General features: G+C 36.8%; 1 protein-coding gene across 2 annotated transcripts in view; it reads right to left on the bottom strand.

Moving 5' to 3' along the window:
• Positions 1-24,860, bottom strand: part of KMT2A (lysine methyltransferase 2A) — an 86,398-nt gene that overhangs the window by 32,920 nt on the left and 28,618 nt on the right. For both annotated transcript variants that reach the window (XM_078146850.1, XM_078146851.1), the window contains 10 exons: positions 24,183-24,252; positions 18,587-21,237; positions 17,480-17,657; positions 16,588-16,822; positions 14,418-14,482; positions 13,772-14,185; positions 12,606-12,679; positions 11,922-12,050; positions 11,054-11,167; positions 9,854-10,000 (listed from right to left, as the gene is read on the bottom strand). In XM_078146850.1, the coding sequence (XP_078002976.1) occupies positions 9,854-10,000; positions 11,054-11,167; positions 11,922-12,050; positions 12,606-12,679; positions 13,772-14,185; positions 14,418-14,482; positions 16,588-16,822; positions 17,480-17,657; positions 18,587-21,237; positions 24,183-24,252 (4,077 nt within the window). The remainder of the gene's footprint in view (positions 1-9,853; positions 10,001-11,053; positions 11,168-11,921; positions 12,051-12,605; positions 12,680-13,771; positions 14,186-14,417; positions 14,483-16,587; positions 16,823-17,479; positions 17,658-18,586; positions 21,238-24,182; positions 24,253-24,860) is intronic.

Raw genomic sequence — 24,860 nt, 5'->3', positions numbered from 1 at the left:
GGATCTGAATGTAATGGAAATACTACTGTGTCATAAAGAATGACAAGTAAGAAGAATTCAAAAAAACATGGGAAGACTATAAGAATCAAGACAGAGCAAAGATATTATAACCAAAGGAACAATAAACACAATATGAAAGTCAACGAGAGGCAATTTAACTGTGGTCAAATACAATGATCAATATTAGTACTGTATTATTTAATCCAAAGGATATATCCCTCCATTTATCTCTTAAAAAATATAAAATTTTTGCTTTTACATACTTCATTTCTGAATGTTCCCTTTTCCTCTACAATCCTAGAATCAAACCCTCCCTTGTAACAATGGGAAGCACTTAAAAAAACCCAACAGATTCAAAGACCAGGTCTGACAATGTATGCAGCATTCTGCCCTTAGAAATCTCTGTCTCTCTATCAAGAGGCAGTGGGGTATGTTTCAATACTTTTCTCTGGGACTACAATTAGTTAAAAAAAATTTTTTTGGTATCTTTTGTGGCATCACCAAAATTTCTCTTAGTATTCCTCCTCCTCCCAAAAAGCCACCCCATAGATCATACATTTTTAAAGGAGAAAAAAAAAATCACTAAACTAATCAATACCTCAAAAAAGTCTAAAAATACTATAATTAGATTTTCAGCTACTCACAGTTTAGTGAGTCTTCTTTTAGTGAACTTTTCCAGTCACTATGTACAATATACTGTTCTTTTGGTTTTGCTTATTTCCCTTGACATTAATTTAAACAAACTTCACAGGTTTCTTCTTGTAAGTCCTCAAATTCTTCATTGCTTACAGCACAATAGGCCTAATAAAAGCATTTTCATTCATTCATGACTTTAACCAAGAAGAACATCTTTTCTTCCCATTTATTTGTTAGTACTTATTATATCTGATATCACTTTAATCAGTAATATTTGATATAAATATTTCTCCCAAACAGCTTCTCTTATTCTATCTGCATTGATTTTGTTCTTTCATAAGCTTTAAAATTTTATGTAATCAAGTCTGCCTATTTCGTTTTTCATGATCACTTTTCTCTCTTGAAAGGTTAAGAAGCCTTTCCCTAATCAGAGTTGTGAAAGGCACCTCCTTTGATTATCATTTTTTACGATATAACTTCTTATAATCAGGTCATATATCCAGGGGGAGATACTGTTATATTTAGATAAGATACTAGCCTAAATTCTGCAAAACAACTTTTCAGTTTTCCCAGTTATTCTTGTTAAATAAGGCTTCTGACCTCCAATAACTTATATTGTTGAGTTTTAAGAATTTGCTGAAGGAATTAGGAATACTTAATGTGAAGAAGAAAAGGCTATCAATCAGAAAGGGATTAGATTTGTTCTTAAGATATAAACAGACGCAAAAGGTAGATGTCAAAAAATTTGATTAGTAGAGTACCTTCTCTAGACTTCGTATGAGGAAAAACTTCCTAACCATTAATTACCCAAAAATTAAATGGGTTGCCTCAGAAGTTAGAAGGTTTCCTAATGAAGCTCATTTCATCTATAAAATTCTGTTATCAAACCTACTGTTCTGGGTTTTGCTTATCTAATCTGTTCCACTGATCTGCTTTGTTGTTTTTTTAACCACTACCAAATAGTTTATTGATGTTTTCTAGTATAGTTTGAGATCTGGTCACATCCTTAATTCCTACTTTTTTTTTTCATTTCTATTCTTCAGATTACAGACCTTTTGATCCTCTAAATGAATTTTGCTATTTTCTTTTCATTTTATAAAGTAACTCCTCAGTAATTTGAGAGACACAGCATTAAAACTGAAAATTAACTTAGGCAACAGTATAATTTTTATTATGTTGGCCCAGGCCAACCAAGAACACTGAATATATCTTCATTTTTTATGTCTCTCTTTGTGACACCACTCTTTCCTGATTCCCCTCCTACCTGACCACTCCTTTGTCTCCTTTGCATTAGATCTTTAGCCACACCATACCTGCTAACTATGGGGATCCCCCAGGCCTCTGTCCTGGGCCCTCTTCTCTTCTTCTCTTTACTATTTCATCTGGTGATTTCATTAGTTCCCACAGTGTTAAATATCATCTCTATGCAGAAGACCCTTAGATCTACTTGTCCAGCCTTAACCTCTCCAACTTTCTATGAGGGTATAAGGCATGAGAAGACCAGTAAGGTGGGGTGAGCATGGTATGAGGGATTTTGAAAGTAAATTAGAGGATCTTATATTTGATCCTGGAGTTGATAGGGAGCCTATGGAATTGACTCTATGTGTGTGTGTGTGTGGGGGGGGTAACACGGTCAAACCTGAGCTTTTGGAACATCACTTTTACAGCTGAATGGAGGATAGATTAAAATGGAGAGAGACCTGAGGCAGGCATACCAACTTTTATATAGACTATTACAACATTTGAAGTGACGTAGGCTTGCACTAAAAGGGTGGCAGAAGCAGAAGACAGAAGGGAGCATATGCAAAAGACATTATGATGGTAAAATCAACAGACCTTGGCAATGAATTGGATATGAAGCAGAGGCTTTAAAAGATAGTGAAGAGTCAAAGATAACCTTTAGGTTATCTAATCTGTTCCACTGATTTGCTTTTTTATTTTTTTAACCATTACCAAATAGGTTTTTTTTTTTGGTTGAGCAATGGGGGTTAAGTGACTTGCCCAGGGTCACACAGCTAGTAAGTGTTATGTGTCTGATGCCAGTTTTGAACTCAGGTCCTCCTGAACGCAGGGCTGGTGCTCTATGCACTGTGCCACCTAGCTACCCCCTACCAAATAGTTTATGGATGTGGAGAATAGAACCCACAATAGGAAAAGAGAAATTATTAAGTTTCTTCTGAATTTTCCTATTTCTGTCAAAAACATCACCCATTTTAGAGTCTGCAAAATTTACAACTTTGGTATAAATCCTTAAGAACTCTCCACCCCATATAATAAATCTGTAACCAGATATTGCTATTTTGACTTCTAAAATCATGTCTCAATTCCTTTTAAACTCATCTCAAGCACTACTTTCTACACGAAGTTGCTCTAAAAGACTATGTACTTATTTTGCATTTAATCTAGTTATATTTCTACATATATAAACTGTCTCCTTCAACAGAATGTAAACTTCAAGAGAACAGAACTGTTTCATGTTTTACTTTGTATTCCATGGGCCTAGCACAGTGCTTGATTGATTAGTAGAGTACCTTCTCTAGTTCTGGGGATAACTTCTGTAGCTTAGGTATTAATTCCTCTTTAAACATTTGATAATATTTTCTTTGAAATTCATCTGAACCAACTGGCTAATATGACAGAAATGGAAAATGATAAACTTTGGAAGGGATGTGGGAAAATTAGGACTAACAATGTACTGCTGGTAGACTTGTGAACTAATCCAACCAGACTGGAGAACAATTTGGAACTATGCCCCAAGGGCTATAAAAGTGTACATATAATGCAATGGCATTCATTACTAGATCTGTATCCCAAAGATATTTTAAAAAAAGGAAAAGGACCTATACGTACAAAAATATTCATAGCAGCTCTTTGTGGTGACAAAGAATTGGAAATTGATGCCCATCAACTGGGGAATGGCTGAACAAGTTGTGGTATATGATTGTGATGGAATATTATTGTGCAGTAACAAATGACGAGGAGGATGCTTTCAGAAAAACTTGGGAAGACTTACATGAATTCATGCAAAGTGAAAAAGTGAAGTGCGCAAAACCAGGAGAACATTGTATACAGCAACAGCAATATTGTACAGTAAGCAACTGTGAATGACTTAGATATTCTTAGTCATACAATGATCTAAGACAATTCCAAAGGACTCATGATGAAAAATGGTATCCACTTCAAGAGTCTGAATGCAGATCAAAGCAGACTTTCAAAATTTTTCTTTTTTTTTGGAGAGGGTCCATGTGTGGTTTTTTTCATATGACTAATATGGAAATATGTTTTGCATATCTTCACATATACAACCTGTATCAAATTTTTACCTTCTCAAGGAAGGGGGAGGGAAGGGAAGGAGAAAATTCGGAACTCAAAATTAAAAAAAAATTTTTTTTAATGGTTTATATGTAATTGGAAAAAATGTATCTAAAAAGAAATGAACCAAGATCTTTTCCATCAGCAGTTTATTTTTGGCTTGCTCAAGTTATTTTTTCTGACATTGGGTTAAGATTTCTAGGTTTTTGTTTTAAATTTTAGTATTTTATATTTTTTGTTGAGATTTATTCAGTTCCTTGTTTGCATGCAGTTTTGCATGAGTTTCTGATAATTCTGTCCATGTACACTGTTGTGAATTCATCTTACTCATTTTTTAATTTGCCAGTATGATTTCCTATCTTTTGTTTTGATCAAGTTGTCTTCATCTTTTATTGATAACTAAACCTTTCTTCTTAAAAAATTTGCATGTTCAATATATCCCACTCACCTCTAATCTCTTGAAAGTATGATTCAAAAGTTCCCTTTTGCTGAACATCCAATTTTTTTACTGATGAATTTTGCAGAATTTATGTTATTTTAGGGGAGAGGGGCAAACAAAGCTTTGCTTTTTTCAATATCAGATTCAAACTTTTCCCTAGGGTGGTTGTAAAAAAAACCCCAACAAGCTGTTTATTGATTTTCCTTGGAATATGAAAGACATTTTCCCCCAGGCTATCTTCAATATTTGTTGTTTGATGTTCTAATTCTGAAGTTTAACAATTAAGTTTCTTGGTGAGTTAAACTTGAGATTTCTTTCTGTTGCTATCCTAAGGATTCTTCCAATCTATACCTTTTTATCTGCTTTCCATTATTATGGACAATTTTCTTGTATGATCTTCTGAAAAATGACTTGCAGGGCTGTTTTTTAATCAGCTTTTCTGGAGGACTTATATTCCTTAGACTGTATTGTCTCATCCTATTTTCTTTAATATTCTTGTTTTGTAGAGCTCTCACATGTTCTTCCAATCTTATCTTTTGATTTTGTTTAATTTTTCTTCTTATTCTGTCATTTTATAGTCTAACTCTAGTCTCTTTGTCAAAGAATCAACTGATTTGGAGAGAATCTTTGCTTCATATGATTTATTTTTCTTGTCAAACTTATTGATTTCTTCCTTAAGAACTCTAATTTGGCTTGTATCTTTTGATTTATTGAATTTATTCTTTTACTGCTCTTTCAAATATTGTGAAGTTCTTAAAGATACTCCATCATCTAATTTCTTGGGGCCTCATATAATTAGCTGTGATAATCTCGTCTTCCTTGGGAGTTTTTAAAATCCAATTTCTTTTGCTGCAAAGTACTTACTCACTATGTTCATTTGTGATGACTTCTGCTTCCTCGTTTTCCTTCCTCTGACTGCTTTTATATATCTTTATGAGTCACTACTGATTTTTCTATCTTGTATTTCCTGAATCATGGGCCTTATTTATCATCATTCACCTTCTAGATTAAATAGCTCTGAATGAAGCCCAGTGCTCCTTCCTAAACTCCTGCTCCTTTGTCCTCATTCTCTCTCAGCCATCAGGGACACTGATGAAGGGAGATGCTGAAAGGTTACCACAGCTTGATCTATTTTTTAGGAGCTCCACTCTCCTGGGTTTCTCTTTCCTGTCAGCAACCAATTTTCTTCTGTCCCTACCCTGTGTCCTGGGGCTGGTGGGGTTCATGGAGCCCCAGTTCACTAACGGTTAGAGAAAAAGGACAGTCAGGGCACTGGTCCAGGGAAGCTATGCAGCTTGATCTCTTCCCCACTGGGAAATCCAACTTTTTTTTTTTACAATGGCCAAGTTATTTCCTTGCTTAGGAACTGGTCCCATAAACATGTCAAAACCTACATGGGGGATATTATATATCTGGGATACCATGGGGTTGGGACATATCACTCCAAAAAATGATGTCTAATAGCTCTTCTCAACAATGCAAGGACCTAAGACAACTCCAAAAGACTCATGATGGAAGATGCTACCCACATCCAGAAAAAGATCTATGGAGTCTGAATGTAGATTGAAGCATACTATTTGCTTTTTCTCTTTCTTTTTTTTGTTTCTTCTTTCTCATGGTTCCTCTCATTGGTTCTAATTCTTCTTTACAATATGACTAATGTGAAAATGTTTAATATGAATGTATATGTAGAGCCTATATCAGATTGCACACTATCGTGGGAAGGGGGAGGAGAAGGAAGGTGAGAAAATTTAGAACTCAAAATCTTATGGAAGTGAATGTTTAAAATAAAAAATAAATTAATTTTTAAAAAAAAGTGATGTCTAAAATTACAGATAGCATAAAAGGCCAAGGTTGGGGTGAGGGACCAACCTGTGCCAATATTACAGTGGGTACATAGAGAAAGCATCCAGGAACAGGACTTCCAGTTATCAGTTATTTTTATTTATATAAACGTCTTTTATTTTTCTTCTTTCTGGCATTGCTGTTTTTGTTGTATTTTCTGATACCTTCCTTATTGATTTCAGGTGGTAAGGAGATAGCTGAACCCTAGGGTTATCTCTTACTCCGTCATCTAGGGTTATCTCTTACTCCATCATCTTCCCAGAATTCTGCCTATATTTTCTTTCTGTTAATAACTGATAAACTGTCTTTTGGAGAGAATGCACTTTGTAGGCTGGGGAGGTGAGACAGTGTGTAGTTAAGTTGTTTGTTGGTAAATAATTGTCGTGTCAAAAGAAAGTGTATCAATACTTTTTAGACAAACATTTTCATTCTAGCTTATGGTGCCTTCAATACTTCTGTTCAAACTGGTTTATCCTAGGGCAAAAATTCACTGCACACCACATAAACTGGCCCTTACTATTACTTGATAATCAATCTTTCTACTGTACCATCATTTCATTGCCCACTGCAACTATTCAAAACTTTTTTTTTTATCTCTTCTCCCATTCACAGCTCTCCCTCCTAAACATGCACATACTGTCCTCCTTCTTCACTGAGACAATGAAGATCACACAATATTTTGAATTCCCTCACCCCCCCCATTTTTCATAACTTTTCAAAAGGCTGATAGTTGAAAGAACAATTTGGATTTGGAGTCAGAATAACTGAGTTTAAATACTACTTCTGCCACTACCCATGTGACCTTACGGAAGTCACTTAGCCTCTCTGGGCCTATTTCCTCATTTGTAAAATGAGAGGCTAGTTTAGATGGCCTCTAAGGTTCCTTCTAATCTATTATCTATTCATCATCACCATCAGCTCTTTATCTTCTTTCCTTCTCGAGAGAAAGCTGTATCTTTCCTTTCCTTAAAAGCTAATACTTCTACCTATATGATCATATTCTCTCTGACTGATTTAGAACCTTGCTCCAGCAGTCATTATCATTTCCTCAAACACCTGTAATCTTGCCCTGCCCATCTGCCTTTAAATATGCTCAGTTCTTCCCAATTGGGGAGGGAGGGGAAGCTTTCCCTTGGCCCTTCTAACCTACCCAGCTCTCTCCTCATCTATATTTGCCACTTTATGGCTAAACTTCTTGAAAAAGCTGTTTATACCAGGATCTCCATTTTACTATCCAATACCATGCAGTTGGGTTTCTGATTTCATCTTCTAATGAAACTGCTCTATTAGAGGTCATCCATCAATGACTTTGTGACTGCCAAATCTAATGGCCTTGAAAAAAAAAAAAAAGTTCTTGGCCTCAGACACATGACACTTACTAGACACCTGAGCAAGTCACTTAACCCTGATCGCCTCACTAAAAAAAAAATCCTCTAAATCTTGATCTAAGGTTTTGAACTCTGTCATGTGCCTTCCTACAAAATGGATATTTTACTTCCTTTCTTTCATCAACATTATGCTCTTTTGATTTTCCTTCTACCTCAGTAACTGCTATTCTATTTCCTTTCCTTACTCTTCATCATATTCTTAAGCCTTAATACTTGAGGTGTTCTCCAAGATTTGTCTCTAGCACTCTTTTTCTTCTTTCCTTGTACATTCTTCTTAGGTAATCTCATGAATCCTCAGAGTTTCAACTATCATCTCTAGATGGAAGATTTCCAACTCTACGTCTCCAATTCTAACTTCTCTTTTGAGTTCCAAATATCTTTAGGAAACTTAAATTTGGATATGGGAATCCTATTACTGACTCATATTCAACTTGTTCAAAACCAAGCTCATTATTTTTCCCATTATACCTACTCTTCCCTTCTGACTTCAGTTTCTGTCTGTGACACCAACATTTACAAAGTCTTTCATGTATGTAAACCTTGGGATTAATCTATTTTGTCTCACCTTTTATATCTAATCAGTTATATCAACTAATCAACTGATCTATCAATTAACAAATATTTATTAAGCACCAATCATGTGCAAAGCACAGTAGATACAAAGGAATTTTTTTAAAAGAAACCCTGCTATCAAGCAAATGCTATCAACTTCACTTCTGCAACATGTCTTACACCCTTCCTCTCTTCTCAATTTTCACTCTAATATAAGACATCATTACCATATGCCTCAACCACAGCAATAATCTTCTAATAAGTTTTCTCCACCTTCTCCCCTCCAATTCATTCTTCACACTAGATGTGGAATTGTCTTTCTCATCCAAAGATCTAGTTACATGATTCTTTTGCTTAAAACCTCTCAATGGCTCTCTAATTCCCTACTGAAGGAGTTCTTCAAGTATAGGCTGGGTGACTACTTAGGGATACTGGAGAAAAATATGATGCTCAGGTAGATTTTGGACTAAATGTACTCTGAAGTCTCTTCCAGCCATGAGATTTTCACTGTGAAGTTCAAACTTTTTATCCTGGTTTTCAAGGCCCTCCACGATCAAGTACCACTCTATCTCTGCAACCTTATCGGATACTGTTCCTCTTCACATACGCTACATTTCCAGGGAAAATGAACTAAGTAAGTTTTGGAACTTGTAATGTCATTTACTTCTTTATAGCCTCAAAGAAGGCCAAACAGTACCTTGAATATAGTAATTGTTAAATAGTTAATAATTTGGTTATTACTTACCAAGTCATAAATATCTGGAAAAGAAAAGCTCTTTAAAATTATATTAATTAGAAATCAATCAATGAGTATTTAAGTGCCTACTATGTGTCAAGCACCATGCAAAGGAAACAAAATGGGCTCCTTTAATAAATACTTCCCTTCTTTAAAAATTTGAGCTTCTAAATGGACATAATCTGATTCATCTCCCGGAACATACGGAATAAAATCAGATACAGCCAGAGATTCCAAGGAATTTAATCTCAAACCTGTTTTCCTGAGGTAATACAATTAAACATGTTATATCAGAATGATGGTCTATACCAGGGCTTTTTAAACCTTTTCCACTCTCAACTGTTCAGCACTTCTTAAATTTAAAGACCCATATAGGGTCTCGACCCACAGCTTAAGAAGTGCTGGCCTTGGGGCACTGGTCCTGAAGTCAGGAGGACCTGAGTTCAAATCCAGCCTCAGACCAAACACTTGACACTTATTAGCTGAGCGACCCTGGGCAAGTCACTTAACCCCAATTACCTTAAAAAAAAAAAGTGTTGGCCTATACAACCAAAGCCACGGACCATCATTCACCTAGTAGCAAATACTGAAATTGTCCCCAAAATTAAAATGTGAAAGGAGAGCACCATTAGTCAATCCACCTGGACATCAAAAAGAGATTAAACTAAAAAAGAAATACTCAGAGTGGAGCAAAAAAATGTGGGCTAAAAGTTAGGAAGATGTGTATATTGGTCTTGACCACTACTTATGTATGGCCTTAGCTAAACGAAATAAAAGGGTTAAAAAAGATAATCTCTAAGTTCTCAGACACAGTTAACATTGTATGAAAGAGGTCACTAGAAAAGTCCTAATACTGGATATTCAGCAAATTTTATTAACAAGTCTATGAAGGAAACATGGACAGAGGGATATGTCCCAAGTAGTTATGTTATTTATTCTTAGTACCTTTGTAGCCTGGTGCTGCCTTCCACACACATGACAGAACTTGCAGCGACGACAACACCAATTTTCCAACTGGTCCTCTAGAGGGCGCTCATTCTCCTCCAAACAAAATTTGTGGAAGGGCTCACAACAGACTTGGCAATACACAAACTAGATGAGAGACAATAAGAATACATTAGCTACTGCCTAGAAATATCAACCAACCCTCCTTTTTTCTTTCTAGTTTTACAACAAGTAGGATTTAATTGGTGAGGTTAATATGTGAATGAAGCCCTAGAGACATTGATACTCTTTTTGCCTTCCAATTTCAGTGATAAGCTGTTTCATATAAGATAGAGGGTTTTAGAAAGCATTAATTTGAAGACAGTAAGGAAGCTCAAGTTAGACTTTAAAGAGGAAGCAACTAGAAATGTCTTATTATCAAGAATACCATGGGTTTTTGTTTAGTTTTATGGAAGCATGACTAAGATTATATAAGCTTCAAGCTCCAAGAAAAATTCTGTGCTGGACTAAGACCTGAAGATAGTTATAAAATTAATTTATTCTTTTGAGTCATTTATTCATATATGAAAGTCATTTGGACTTTTAACTAGTAATAGATATATTTATAGCTATCAAAATCAAATCCTTCACCTGCCAGATGGCCTTATTATCCCATATACTATATTTGGACACTTAAAAGAAAAGTCAGAAAGGTCATTCCTCCAGTTTAACTCTAGTAAAGCTAAAGGTTTTTTTTTAAAGAAATAAGGAAATTTTTAGCATCAGTATGGCCTGATTCCTGAGAGTCTATTTCCCTACCTCCTGGAAAGTCCCAAAAGCTCTCCTCCACACTGTTTAAAATTGGACATAGAACCTACTATATTCTAGCAAAGTGGCAAATAATTTCTATTAAAACAGAACATTTATATTGCTATACTTCTTCAAACTCTTAGAATCCAGCTTCTTTCAAGACTGAGCTCACATACCATCTTCTAAATGAAGCCTGTCTCAATCCCCACAGCTGCTAACTGCTAGTACCACCTCCCCTACAGAATCACTTTGTATTTACTTATACATACCCAAACACAGATATGTTGTATCGTAAGCTCCTTACACTGAAGGCAAGGAATTATTCCATTTTTCTCTTTGTATCCCTAGTACAATGCCTGGCACACAGTAATTACTTAATAAATACTTGTTGATTGATTGAGGATATGTTACCTCCACGTGTCCACTGCTGGCACAAAGAAAGCAAACAACTCTGGGAGTTATAGGAACTGAGGTCAGGATGCCTAGACCACCCATCTCCCATACATTTTCTACTTCACAGTCTTCCTGCAAAGCAAAAAAGTTGAACTTATGAATCTTCCAAGAATATGGTTTTGGGATGAAAGCAACTATTACCGCCATAAAACCACCACAATACCTTTAGTTAAAAGCTTTACATTTTAGTGAATTAAAAAATATGTTGTGCTACTTTTTTCTAATTGCCTAACCTCAGGCACAAACCACTTAAAACCTCACCTTTCAATTCATACTAAATACATTATATCAATATAGCTGGAATTGAATTTCTCTTACAGCTCTATTGACTCAAGCATTCTTTCATGGTTGGATAATTTCTCTTTAATAGAATTTTTTACCCTGGAAATTGTCTTTATCTAGCCATCTGTTACCGCTCAAGATGCTCAAGCAGAGTTTCTCCTAATAGTCTAGCAGTGCAAGACTAGTATTACAAGAAGACAAAAGTTAGGAGTTCCCATTTATTTCAAACATTCTATATCCTAGGCCCTTCAATTACAGCAGAGTTTCTTAACCTCTTTTTGTGTTGCAGATACCCTTGGCATTCTGGGGAAGGCCTATGAACTCCTTTGAAAAATAGGTATGCATAAATAAATGCATATTTTAAATGCATAAAATAGAATACACAGGTTATAAGTGAAATAAATTGTTTTGAATATTTATCAAAATATTTTTAAAAAAAATTCCTGGATCCCAGGATAAGTACCCTAGAGTTACTTGAAGAAACATAATTCTAACATTTATTTACAACCCATTATGTCCAAACTAAGTCATTTGGCCCCTTTACCTTAAAGTCTACTCTGATCCTGTGGACTCCATCTGCTGGCAACTTTTGCTTCGAACTATTTCCATTGGAGAGGGTGTTGAGTATATTCAGAGTGCCATTCTCTTGCTTACTGACTGGAGGTGGTTTTTCCTAAAGAGTCAAGAGGTAGAAACAAAAGCAAACCACAACTTCCTTGCCTACTTATTCAGCACTACAGAGCACAAAAATTTTAAAACAAAGTTTATCTGGAACCAATCGGGAAATTCCCAAATGAGAATTCTGAAGGAAAAGGCAAAGGACTTTCATAGATAACCTTTAAATATATTCTTTCTTTAAATCCTTAAATTATCAAAGGAAAAGGAAAATGAGGGTAAGGTAGGGAACAGTAAGTATTATAGACAGAAACTATAAAAGCACTACTTATACAGTTGAGAAACCATAATTAAGCTAAGCAGGAATACAGAAGATTCCTTGGGTAATTCCAGCAAGGAAAACTCCAAGAGGGGCAACCAAAGGAAGAGTGAAAAATGGAGAAATCCTAAATCCTTGACCTAGATCCTTCCCTGATCTTAAGATCCTGGGACCCAAAAAAGCAAAAATGTAGAATCATTTCTGAACCATATAAAGAGCCACAAAACAGTGTTACTTTTCTAAAAAAAAAATAGTCTGGATTACCGAAATGTAGATAAACAAGTAACACCTCACCTTTTCTTTTGGTTTCTGTTTCACAGGAATACTTGGGCGAGGAGCTACTTTTTTCGGCTTGCTTTGCTCTGGTACTAAGAAATTAAGAATTATAGAAGTCAGATACTGCCAATCTTACAGTCACTCCTAGATAACAATGACTCCCCTAAATATGACTGATTCACCTAGAAAACTTTTTTAATCTAAAAATGTTTTAACTCTGGAAAAACTTGAGTACAAAATTGAAGACAATTCCCCAAATTTGCTGCCTTTCCATTTATATTGTAACCATCCCAGTTTGGTACATCACCTTTTCCTATCTAGACTATTAATTAGAATAGCCAGGTCCTAACTGGCCTTCTGGCTTCCGTATAACCACTTTTCCTCTTAAGTAATATTCCTAATTCACTGCTCTGGCTAGACTCTTGTCACTCAAAAATCTTCAGTGGTTCCCCACTGCCTAAACTTCTAATGCTCACAGTCAAGCACTCAGTCTATGCCCAACATAATTTTCCAGCCTTATGTGATACTACACCCCTTCAAGCAGTCTGCATTAAAACCAAACCTAACTCTTCTCTCTCCTCCACTCTAATTTTGTCCTTTTCCTGTTCCTCAGGTTTTTCTCATGCATTCTTTTGTGCCTAGAATGGAATCCCTCTTTATCCCATCTGGGTATAGTGAAGACCCCTCCTGTCTTCAAGGCCCAATTCAAATGCCACTTTATCCCTGCCCCTACCCCTATCCCAAGTTGAAAGTGATCTCTTCCCTCCTCAAATTTCTCATAGCACTTTGTCTGGATCTTTCCTTTGCACTTACCACATTTTCTCCCGTACCACAGTTATCTGTGTATCTGTGGTACATGTCTTATCCCCATTAGACTGTAAGCTCCTTGAGACCATGGTCTGTGTCGTATATATCTTTGAATCCCCAGCATCTAGCAAAATGCCTTATGAGTAGCAAGCACTTAATTATATTTATTAAGTGTTGGTTGGGCAGAGAACACAAGGTAGCTGATTTTTCTGAACCCAAGACTTAAAATTACATAGCAATTTACATAGGGCACACATTTTAGGCTTTTAGTTGGTCTAACAACACCTTAGAAGAATACCGATGTCTTTAAATAAGCAGAGTTTTAGTTGGCATTTTTGGCTTGGGGTTAGCAATTCCTTCTATCTTCATTTATTCACCTGATTCTGGAGGTGGTGGAGGTGGTGGAGGAGGTGGCAGAGGTGGTGGGGGTGGGGGTGGTGGCTGCTGCTTTTTCTTGGGCTCACTAGGAGTGGTCTTGGGAGCTTCCTTTTTTAGTGGTGCTGTGCTAGGTGGCTGTGGAGGAATGACCTGTACTGGCTGGGAGACCTGCTTGCCAGTCTTCCTAGCAGTAGAAGTGCTGGATTGTTTAGAATCAGCCCCTGGTGCAGACACATTTCCATCCTCACTCTTTTCTTCCACAGGCTTTCGGGGGGGAGGTTCATTGCTTTTCTTTGGGGCATGATCCTCTCTTGCTGGTGGAGTTGTTTTCTGGCTAGGGTCCACAAGATTTTTTACAACATTGCTCTCTTTCTTTTCACTGGTCTTGGACTTCTTCTCTTTCTTTTTCACAGCTGGTATTGGGAACAAGATCACATATAAATAATACACAGATAATCTTAGAAATGTTATGCAGTCTTACACACTGCTTCTCTCAGCCAAAGCTGGCCCTAAAAGGCACAAGGGGAATGGGACATGATTTATCTTTGTAGGGGAAAGGAATGAGCTAATCGTGAGATGTGCACACATAAACATAGCATTCTATTAGCAGGAGATGCTTTAAGAGGCTCTTATTAAGAGCTCTACCTTTAGCTTGCTTCTGTAGGTAGGCTTTGGAAGGCATCCATTGCAGGTTCTGACATTTCCTCATCCTAGAGTAACAAGAGATGGACCAGAAGGCAAGTTACTTTGAGAAGACGGATAGCTGGAAGGCTAATCAAAACAGATCTATTAATTTGCCCTCAAAAACATCTGAGCCAGAGAACCCCAAGTCTGCTTCAGGTTCACCAAGAGCAAAGCTTATCGTTAAGGGTGAAGATAGGAGCTACTTGAACTGAAAAGGACAAGGTCATAGCTCAATTTAGATCTCAGCCCTCAAGGATATCTGTATAAGCCCTATTAACTTTCCCTGGAATTTAAAAGGTAAGCAAATCCCAGCCCATTTCTTCAACTCAGAGCAGGTATTTACTGGGGTGTATGTCCAGTTGTTGTATATGTCGTAGAAAGAATTGATATTTAGGTACAAGGTTTTAACGCTACATCATATAACTTGTATCATACAACTGAATTAGCTAGAACTACGTAAACACTGGCAATAAAATTTAGCACTACGCCCTTGTGAATGGTGTTCATTTTTTAGTCACATTCTGAACACTAAATAAGCTGAGAACATATAAATAAATAATTGAAAAAAAAAAACAGATTCTTTATCTGCCATTCTAATTCTGCAAGTATACTTCCTCACTTTTCACATGTCCTCTTCCTACTTTCCAGTCTTCCACTTTATCCCCTTCTACAATCTCGCCATGTGGATCTATACTGGCATTTCTCTAACATAACCCTATACCTCCCCCATCTCTATGTCTTTATTCTGGCTATCTCCCATGCTCGCCCCCCCCCCATCTTAGAATCCCAGGCTTCCTTTAAGGTTCAGCATTTTCAAATATCACTTTCTTCAGGCCATTCCCAAGCCCTACCAATGCTAAAGTCTTCCTCTCTAAGGTTATCCTATTATTGTGTGTGAATTTTGTATGCACCAAATGGTTTATATGTTGTTTCCCCCAACAGAAAACAAGTTCCTTGAAAGCAGGAACTGTTTTTGCCTTTCTTTGTATCCCCAGTGCTTAAACATTTAATGACTGCTGATTGATTTGTTTTGTACTCTTAATACTGCACTGATCCCATTTCATCTCCTTTTGCATAATTTTGTCATTTAATTATTTGATGAGCTATGGTTTGCTTGACACTTCTTTCTGTTTGGACTAGAAAGGATATGGATATAATCCTTGCATAAAACCAGGTAACACTGGGCCTATTTGTAGATTTTTTTTCCTAGAGACTGGTTTTCTGAAGATGTGGATAATATATCAGTTCTCATAACATAGATTTTGTATTACCAGGATCTTTATGCCATTTCTCCTTGCTTTCAGACATTACTCAAGCTGGCAGTACCAGTCCCAGAAAGTGACTAAAGGAAGGTCAAAGTTATAAGAATGGAAATTTCTAAAGTTAACTTTTAACATACTAAAAAAATTCTCCACTGAAATCCTATTCCAATTTATCATTATATCATAGAGGTTACAGTGTGTTCATATACATGGATGGCAATCTCACAAAAGGGGAAAGGTTTTGATTATAGGCAGTTAAGAGACTGTTATGCCTGTTGTTAGAAAATCAATCTAAGTTCTGAGAGGCTCATTACAAGGCTGAACATAGGATGATATGTTTTTTGGTCACATACCACCTACCAAGACATAGAGAAACTGCAATCTGAATTTGTGGAGGCAGTATTCACACTGCAAAGATCACTATTATTCACTGAAACATATATGAAAACCCATAGAATAGGATGAGATAGATGAGGGTGGGGAGTGGAGAAAACAAATTTTATAGAATATACCCAAAATTTCCAGGATATAGCCAATATACATAACTAATTTAGCATAAGAAAAACTGGAAGTTTCAACTGACTTAATAAATGTTTGATTTGTTTTTGTGAAACCACTCTCTTGCCCACTTCAAATTTAGGACTCTTCTCTACTCTAAGAACAGTGCCAATCAACACCCCTAATTTTGCTTCATAAGACACAAATCTCCAACCAATCTCCAACCCAAGTCTCAACCCAAGCTTCAGAACCTTTTGGCTCTGTCTGACAAAGAAAAGACATACTCTTCTCCATTCAAAACCAGAGCCAAAGACGAAGAAATACCTTTCACAGTACAGAGATTCAATTCTTAAAATAAAATACCCACTCACTTGCAGCACTGTTTCTTTATGTTTCGGCCACCAAATTTGGGCTTATCTAGGCAATTAGTACAGACACCACAGTCCTCAGGCACCTGACAGCCTGGGCACTGCCCACATCTCCTTGATCGACGTCCCTTCTTCACTGGAGGTTCTTGAGGTGCCTTGTTCCTGGTGACAGGCTTAATTGGCTTGATGGGTGGAGCAAGAGGTTCAGCATCTTCTGAGCCGGCGATTGATGACTTATCTGCCAAAGAACACGTATTAGATCTTACAGACTTTATACTCTGTCCCTAAGTATTGAGGAATAATCTTTTAAACCCCTTAAAAATGAATACTTCTGGGAAACAGCCTTTTTTTTTAAACCACGGTTCAGAAAAACAAATATTTTATAATGAAAAATATTTAAATGGACAAATCAGAATTTGCATGAAATAACATTATTTCAACTTTTAAAAATTTTAATCAAGTCGCTATTTTCTTTGAAAGCAAGAACCTTAGCCATGTGTGGATAAACTATAGCTCTGGCAAAAGCAGGAAGAGAAGCACTAAAAGAAAGGTTATTTTAACCCAGGGGTTGTAAACCTTTTTTGTGTCATGTACCTGTTTGGCAGTCTGTTGAAGGCTATGGAGCCCTCTCAGAATGATGTTTTAAATGCATAAAATAAAATACATAAGACTACAAAGAAACCAACTATATTAAAATAGTTATATTTAAAAAAACCCCACAAGTTCAAGAACCCAAGTTTAAGAATCCCTGCTTTAAGCTATAAAAATAAGATCAGCTTTCTAGAAATTTAATGTAATGACACACAGGACATATTGTTAATTCATTTCCAAGATTATTAACAATCAAATCTGAATATCTGTTCACAGGTCCCATGATCAACATTCCTATACTCACCATCATTTCCCATGGAAGACAAAATCTTTTCTCGTTCTTCCCACGGTAAGGCACTCAGGGTGGGCATGTCATCAGGAAATACTGCTCGCTTTCGGCCAAGGGCAACAGCAGCCCTTCTACAAACATGTTTTATCCTGGGTCCTCGAACAGATGTCTCTGATGAATCACTTTCTTGACCCTTGATTTGAGATAAACAAGAAAAGGTAAGTACCTAAAGCTTTTAAGTTCCACATTGGTAACAAATATTCTGAGAATAAATAATAGGTAAAAATCAAAGAATAGCAGACAAACTTTCCAATGACCTAGGATTAAAATAGATTTCCAAAGCTGATGCCATGGCTCTTAATGGATTGGTTGTTTTTCAAAGCCAGCAGGCCAGGATAAAACACAGAACCTAAGTGGCCTCTAATCCCACAACAGAAATCCATTAAGTTAGCTAAGACCTAAAGTATCACGACTATATTACCTAATATGTAGGTTACTGATATGCCTAAACTTTCTTACATTTCTAGGATCAATATTGACGTATAAATGGAAAGACCAAAAAAAAAAAAAAAGGATGTATAGACCAAGACTGAAATTGGAATTTTTCTGGGTTTAAGGAAGAGTCAAAATTACTAATTAAGTATATTGTATTACTCAGAGGCAAACTATTAAAGAGTAGTTAGCATGGTATCAGAGGTAAGCCTCAATCTCATTACTGGAACACCCAACTGGCAGAAGCCCTAAATGTAAAATGTGGTCCCAAATTGAAGAACATTACATCTAAAGGAGAACAGAAAGGTTTGTTCTTAGATATTCAAGGCCAGGCACAACTCATCAATTCTTAGCCAGAGACACTATCAGTCATTCTGCTAAATTTTTTTTTAAAAGTCTACTCTTTCTGGAACTAACTTCTATAGTTTTTCTCCCCCTCAACTTCTGCTCAATTACTTCTTATTTAAATTTTTCAGCCATCTGCTATCTGTTGCTATAATCATTACTCAGAATAAGAAAAGCCTCTACTCTTCTTTTCAGGTGTCACAATTATACTATTTTTACTGCAAAATACAACTTCAAAATTAAGTGTGTTGAAAAGTTGTCTCATAGTCAAGATGAAAACAATACCTGTGCTTTGGGCTGGTCAGCTTGCTTGAGAGTCTTGCTTTTCTCAATCTTATAAAGCTGGGCTTTGGCCTTTCTCAGAAGGCTAGCTACTCTCTTGTCAGCCACTGGAAGCTTGTCTGCCTGAGCCAACATGGATCCAATGGAGGAAGTGGAATGTTTAACAGTGCTTGATGAAGAAGCAGAAAGGCAGAGTGCTTTCTCCTCCAGGGATGGTGCAGCAGGGGCAAGGTCCAAGTTGGTTTTATCGAGGCTTCCTTTCCCTTTCTTAACAAGTATTTTGGTTTTGACAGCTGCTGTATCCCCAAGAGCTACAGTGGCAATGTCTGTTCCAGGATCAAGTGATGAGGATTTCTTCCGCCCTGCAGCTTTTTTGGCGGAAGATGAAGTGGCAACATCTTCAACAACCTTCTCTTTGGAAACTCTACCTATGGGAAACAAAGCAGAGCTACTCTGAATTTCTGACCCCTTTTTCCTTTTTTCTTTCCTTGATTCCCGCTTGTTCTCTTTTTCCCTCTCCCGGTCTCTCTCTCTGTTTTTGTCCTTCTCCAAACTCTTGTCAACATCTCGCTCTTTGGACAGTTCCTCAGTGGCCCTGTCTTTGTTTCTCCCTCTTTCTGTCTGAGAGCTCTGCGTGAACCAGGGGAAGAGAGGAGTAGGACTACTGGATGAAAATGGCTCTGCTGGAGTGCTAGTCTGCTTCCTTGGTCTCTGATTTTTCTCCGAAGATTCCCCAGACTGTGTCAGGGAATGGGAAGGAAAAGCAAAAGTTGGGTTTAAGGCACTAGTGGCAAGAGGACTAACAGAAATGCTTAATGAGGAAGAGACAGAAGATGGTGGGGTGAGAGGTGATAGCTCAGAAGTACTAAGCCTTCCACTTCTTGTCCTCATGGAATGAGAAGGAGATCTTGGTTCAGATCTGATAGGGCTGAACACCCTTCTTTTCCTTTTTCTATTAGATACCCCTGTAGATGAAGTTCCAGCAGATGTTCGATTACTAGGCAAAGTTACTGACTCAAAGATTCTGGAGTGGGCCTCACTTGGAGTAAATCTGGGAGCTCTTAGAAGAGGACTTCTTTTGTGCATATCAAACCTAGTTCCAGAATGGAGTGCTGAAAATAGCTGGGCTGGAGCAGTGGAACCAGATGTTGAAAAACCAGAAGCAAAGCCAACATCCTCAGGAGTCAGTGGAGGGGGTCGAAAGTTATCAAATATTGGTTTGCGGATAAGACCTTCTTTGGCATACTTCGCTGAGGAAAAGTACTGTGGCTCTGACCGAGAATGCTTTAGAGAGGTCCACCTGAACGTTGGTTCTCGTAAAATAGACTTTCGTTTCTCTTGTATGGGGGCAGCAGAGGCAGGCAAAAAAGGTGATGCTAAGGGGATTGTTGGAGGCATAAGCCAAGGTGTGTGGTCAGGAATACTGGAAGCTGGCTGTAGTGGTGGTGGTGGAGTGAGTAATGGTGGAGGTGGAGAGGAAGAGGTTTGTTGCTGGGGGGCACTTTGCAAGGCTGACAATTTCTTAGAAGCTCTAGACCCAAAGCTTCTCTCTGAGATTGAAAACCTTCTACTCCTCCTATCACTATTGTCATTTTCTGGGGATTGAGAAATAGGTAATGGAGCATGTACATCAGGAGTATTACTCCGCTCTTCAGAAAGTGCCTGCAACTCCTCAGAGGCCTGGGAATCTGTGGATGTATCAACACTGGGACTGCTAGATCGAGAAGAGTCTGAAGACATTTGAGAAGAGTGCTGCGAAGCTGCACTTGATTTTTCAGAGGATCCACAGGATGTAGCACTGAACCTACTGTTTGGTGTAGACTCCAGTCGAGCAATTTTAATTGGAGGGTCATAATCTTCATCTTCAATAAACCGCCGAGGGGTTTTAATGATCCGTGAGGAGATAGCACTGACCACAGGCATGATGAACTGTCGGATGTTTTTGACCTGTGTTTTCACCTTTCTTCCTTGCAGCTGAGCTGCTTCTTTCTCAATCTTCTTTTGAGCTCCCTTTTTCGCCCTCTGCAAAAGTTGCTTAGCAATTGTTGCATCTGTCCTTTTGGTGGAAGGAATAATCCTAACAGGCTTAATCCTTCGAGGGCTTTGTCTGATAGCTGTCTTTTCTTCTTTTGTAAGTGGTGGTGTACCATCCTTCTCTTTCCGGACCCTTTGGGACTTTTCCAGCTGAGAATTAATGAGGGGTGCAGAATCTGTCTTTATTCGTTCTGATGATGGAGGCCTTCCTCTCCGTCGGACAATCTGTACCCCTTTCCTCCCAATCTGAAGCTTTCCTGTTTTAAACTTAGACTTGAGAGGGGAGAGTTTACCAGCTCTCAACTTTTTTATTTTTGCTGCTTGCTGAAATGTAGCAGAAGGTGTCCGTTTAATTTTTTTTAAGGTATCTTCTTTGTTCCCCTTTGATAAGTCTGATATGTCCTTTCCTTGGGATAATTTGAATTTGACACTGCTAAGGGTTGGAGGTCTTCCTCTTCTCTTTTCTCCACTTTTAGAATCTTTCTTCTTTATTTTCTCTCCAGATTTAGTCTCTGGTTTGCTTAGAGGGGAAAACACAGGTGAAGAATCTGACAGGACAGCTGAATTTCGTTCAGAGATGCTTCTGGGTCTCCCACGAGGTTTTCGAGGACTAGATTTAACTGCGTATAGAATCAAACAATGAAGAGCACACATTTAGCGTTGTAGTTCCAAGTGACTGGTTTTAACTAAGTGTATGTGAATACAGCATAAGCCATGGACATGCAAAAAGAAAAGGACTCCATTTTATATTATACCCCATTTGATTTTAATATCCAATAAAGTACTTTATTTTGGGTAAGCTTTTCCTTCTTCTCAAAATTAACCTTAAAGGAATGAAGTAAAATAGCTTTTTACTTTTTCAAGTAAAAAGAAAATCAAAACAGCAATATATGTTTTCAATATAACTACAAGGCTAGTTTTCCTGAAACTTCAGATGAGCAAGAAAAACATTTATTCCGAGAAAAGAAGGATTTAAAAATCTATACTAACTCTCCACATTCCATGATGAAAATTTAAGAACATTTGTACACTGGCTCATAGTAATTCTTTATTCGAAAACTTTAGTTCTGAGTGAATCTGTTATTTACGTAACAATAATTAGATCAAGGGTCTGCGGGCAAGCTTTCATCAACAAATTCTACAATTCCTACAATTCTGTCACAAACACATAAAAGTCAAGGCTTCTAGGAAGCTCTATCAATAACTTGTAACCTATAGTCTCTATTACAATACTTATATGTCAAAATACCTGTTCTGCTGAAGCAAACTGATAATTTGCTAGGCAGAAATACATTCAAAAGACACCAAAACAACAGCACTGAACTCAATGACATGTAATCTAATAAGGAAGTTAAGTGAAATGGCAAGTCCACTAATCTACTCTACTATGCTATGATTCTTGACCTGGTGTGGTCGAACACCCAAGTAATAAAAATTGTTAACTATCAGTCTGATATCTTTGATATGGATATTGTTATTTTATATCATTAGCCATTAACTAAATCAGCTTTCTTTCAATCTAAATGAAAAATCTTTGTCAATTTGGATTAGCCAAATCTGCCTGTTTATCAGAAGGATGATTTAAAAAAAGCTACTCTAGTTGCCCCTTTTCTAAAGTATTTCTTTTACAAGCCAGTCTTTTCTAAAAAAAATTAATCAAACACTGCTATATCTTCTTCTTTTCCTAGTCCAGCATTAATGAACATATTCCTGGATCCAAAATCTTTACTGATGGGATCCAAAAGAGATTTAGCCTCTTAAGATGAATACCCATTAGACTATGGAACCAACTCATTAAAAAATGAGTCCATACTGGTCTAGTTATTAACAAATATAAATGCCTTTCTCACCCATTAACTCATGAGATTTTCCCCTACCCACAATAGATTAAAGGACTCACAACCAAATCTAAACAACTGCTAATCACAACTAAAGTAATAAAAGTAGAAGATGGCAGGGAGCTAGGTTTCACTTATTAAATAAGAATTTATTTCTGTAGAGTTCCATTTTAGAGAAAACAAGACCTGGGTCTTTCAGGGAAAGAGAGAACAAAAGAATCTAAAGGAAACCTTCTTGAAATAGACAGTTATTATGAAACATTAAAAGAAAACTTCTAGTCAGAAAAATACATACATGCCAAATTATGACTGTGATAGATTTGAACCTGACTACTCAGATAGCTTTGCTAGCTCTCTGTACTTATTCTATTTAACTTTTAAAAATAACTCTTTAGATAAGACTATTAAAAAATGGAGACTCATTAAAGTTCTTAGATCTCAATCATGAAATGGTCAATTTCTGCTAGGCAAATAAGTAAAGAAAATGGAAAGGAAGGAACCTGGGTACTAGTCCCAACTCTCCTACTAACTAAGTGTGGGGAACTTTGGGTAGGTAACGTAATTTCTCCGACCTTCAATGTCCTCATCTGTAGAATAAGATGTTTAGACTACACAATCAGTATTGATCCCTTTTCCAGTTCTAAAATAATATGATTTTGTCATCTCTGACTACTTCTTCTGAAAAGCATCAATTATTAGGATAGGACTTAGACATAATTGTCATCTGCCTCATTCAATCACAAAGGAGTTGAAGCGTCACCATTGCAGATCTGTTACCTTGTAAATGTGCCTTCTAGGGAGCTTGTTGTTAGTTTACTGTATACTGATCATGACATTCCTGGATGAAATTCAAATGTTTAGTGAAGGGCAAGAAATGATTTAGTGCCAATAACTAACAACTTCATATTTAATGAGATTTTCTACCCATACAGAGCAAGGGAAAACCAAAGTACAGGGGGAATCAGTAAAGGAGCATGGGTTGGGGAATAATTTCCAATGGACTATATTTCTTTCATTCACATAACAGTACTGCATGAACCATTCAAAATTACTTCAACTTTTGTTCTAAAAAATAAGTCTGAGTCTGCCAGCTGAAATCTAAGACTTCAGGTCTGATTCTAGTTATTTCTGCTTGAGATCAAGAAAAGTGTTTCTAATAAATGGAACTTCATTTCATTTGAACTCTTCATTCCAATATGGTCTTGCTGTTTACCACATACCCTGGACCAATAGTAAAGAACACTGATTTTATACATTTCAAGACTCAGAAACTGCACTTGAGATAAAGGTTGGGATGGTTAAAGAATATTATGGGCTGCTAAATTTGTTTCTATCTACTAGACTAATATTTCAATAGTAAACTGAAATTTGCCTACAAAAAGCCACCCCTGAATTGTTTTCTCAGAAGAGCATTCTTTATATAAAACTAAAGATATTCTTGACAATTTTCTTTCTCCAGCAGATTCCCATACCATTCAAGGCATACTTGCCACAGTCCTGTTTCACAGAGCAAAAAATCTAATGAATGAATAAAATGGGGCATTGCAGAATATTTAAAAGCACTTGAGTAATAACAGCTCTTATACTGTTTCCTAGTCAGTGTGAAGGATTGACACATATAAAAAGTTTAAAGAAGCATCTCTTAAAAGGCTTAGATAAAGCAAGGTAAACCCACAAAAACTTGATAGTCTAAAATTCAAACACACCATTTGCTTAGCTGGCCATACCTGAAGGAGACCTTGTGGGACTTCGCACTTTGACTTCTTCATCTGAGCCAAAACCTAAGAACTGCTCATCCTACAACAAAGGAAAATTATTTTAAAATCAGAAGTAGTGGCATGAAATTTGAACACATCCCATAGAAAAGTCTAAATGAGACATAAGTCAACTTGGAAATAGAGCCACTGCACAATAATCACCATTACTTTAGGATGACACTTGAAAAATAACTAATAAAATGTAAGTTCCTTGAGGGCAGGGGATGATTTCATTTTTGTTTTTGTACTTCTAGCACCTTGCACATATTAGCTTTTTTGTAAATATCTGCTGAAATGAATAACTGTTATTGAAATAGAAGGACCCAGTAACAGCCCTTGTTCCAGACAGATGGGAGTTATGTAACAACCAAATAATGCATTGAAACGTTATCCTTAGTATATGATACACAGGGTGAAGTCCTGTACTTTAACCTGCATATACAATCCAATACAATAAACTACTTTAATTAATCCAGGTAAGTGAATCATTAAAATAGCAGAAAGATCCAATCCCATTAAATTTACACAAATAAGTTTCAAAAGGACTAAGTCATACAGACATATATAAGGAATAAAATAAATATCAGTACCTCTCCTACTAAACACTGATAGACTGAAATTGCTATTATTGCAAATTCCGTAACACAG

Source organism: Phascolarctos cinereus, unplaced genomic scaffold (genome assembly GCF_003287225.1).
Source record: "Phascolarctos cinereus isolate Bilbo 61053 unplaced genomic scaffold, phaCin_HiC Scaffold_726;HRSCAF=1367, whole genome shotgun sequence".
Classification (NCBI taxonomy): domain Eukaryota; kingdom Metazoa; phylum Chordata; class Mammalia; order Diprotodontia; family Phascolarctidae; genus Phascolarctos; species Phascolarctos cinereus.
Note: the sequence above shows the minus strand (reverse complement) of the source record. Positions and strands in the feature narration are given on the sequence as shown.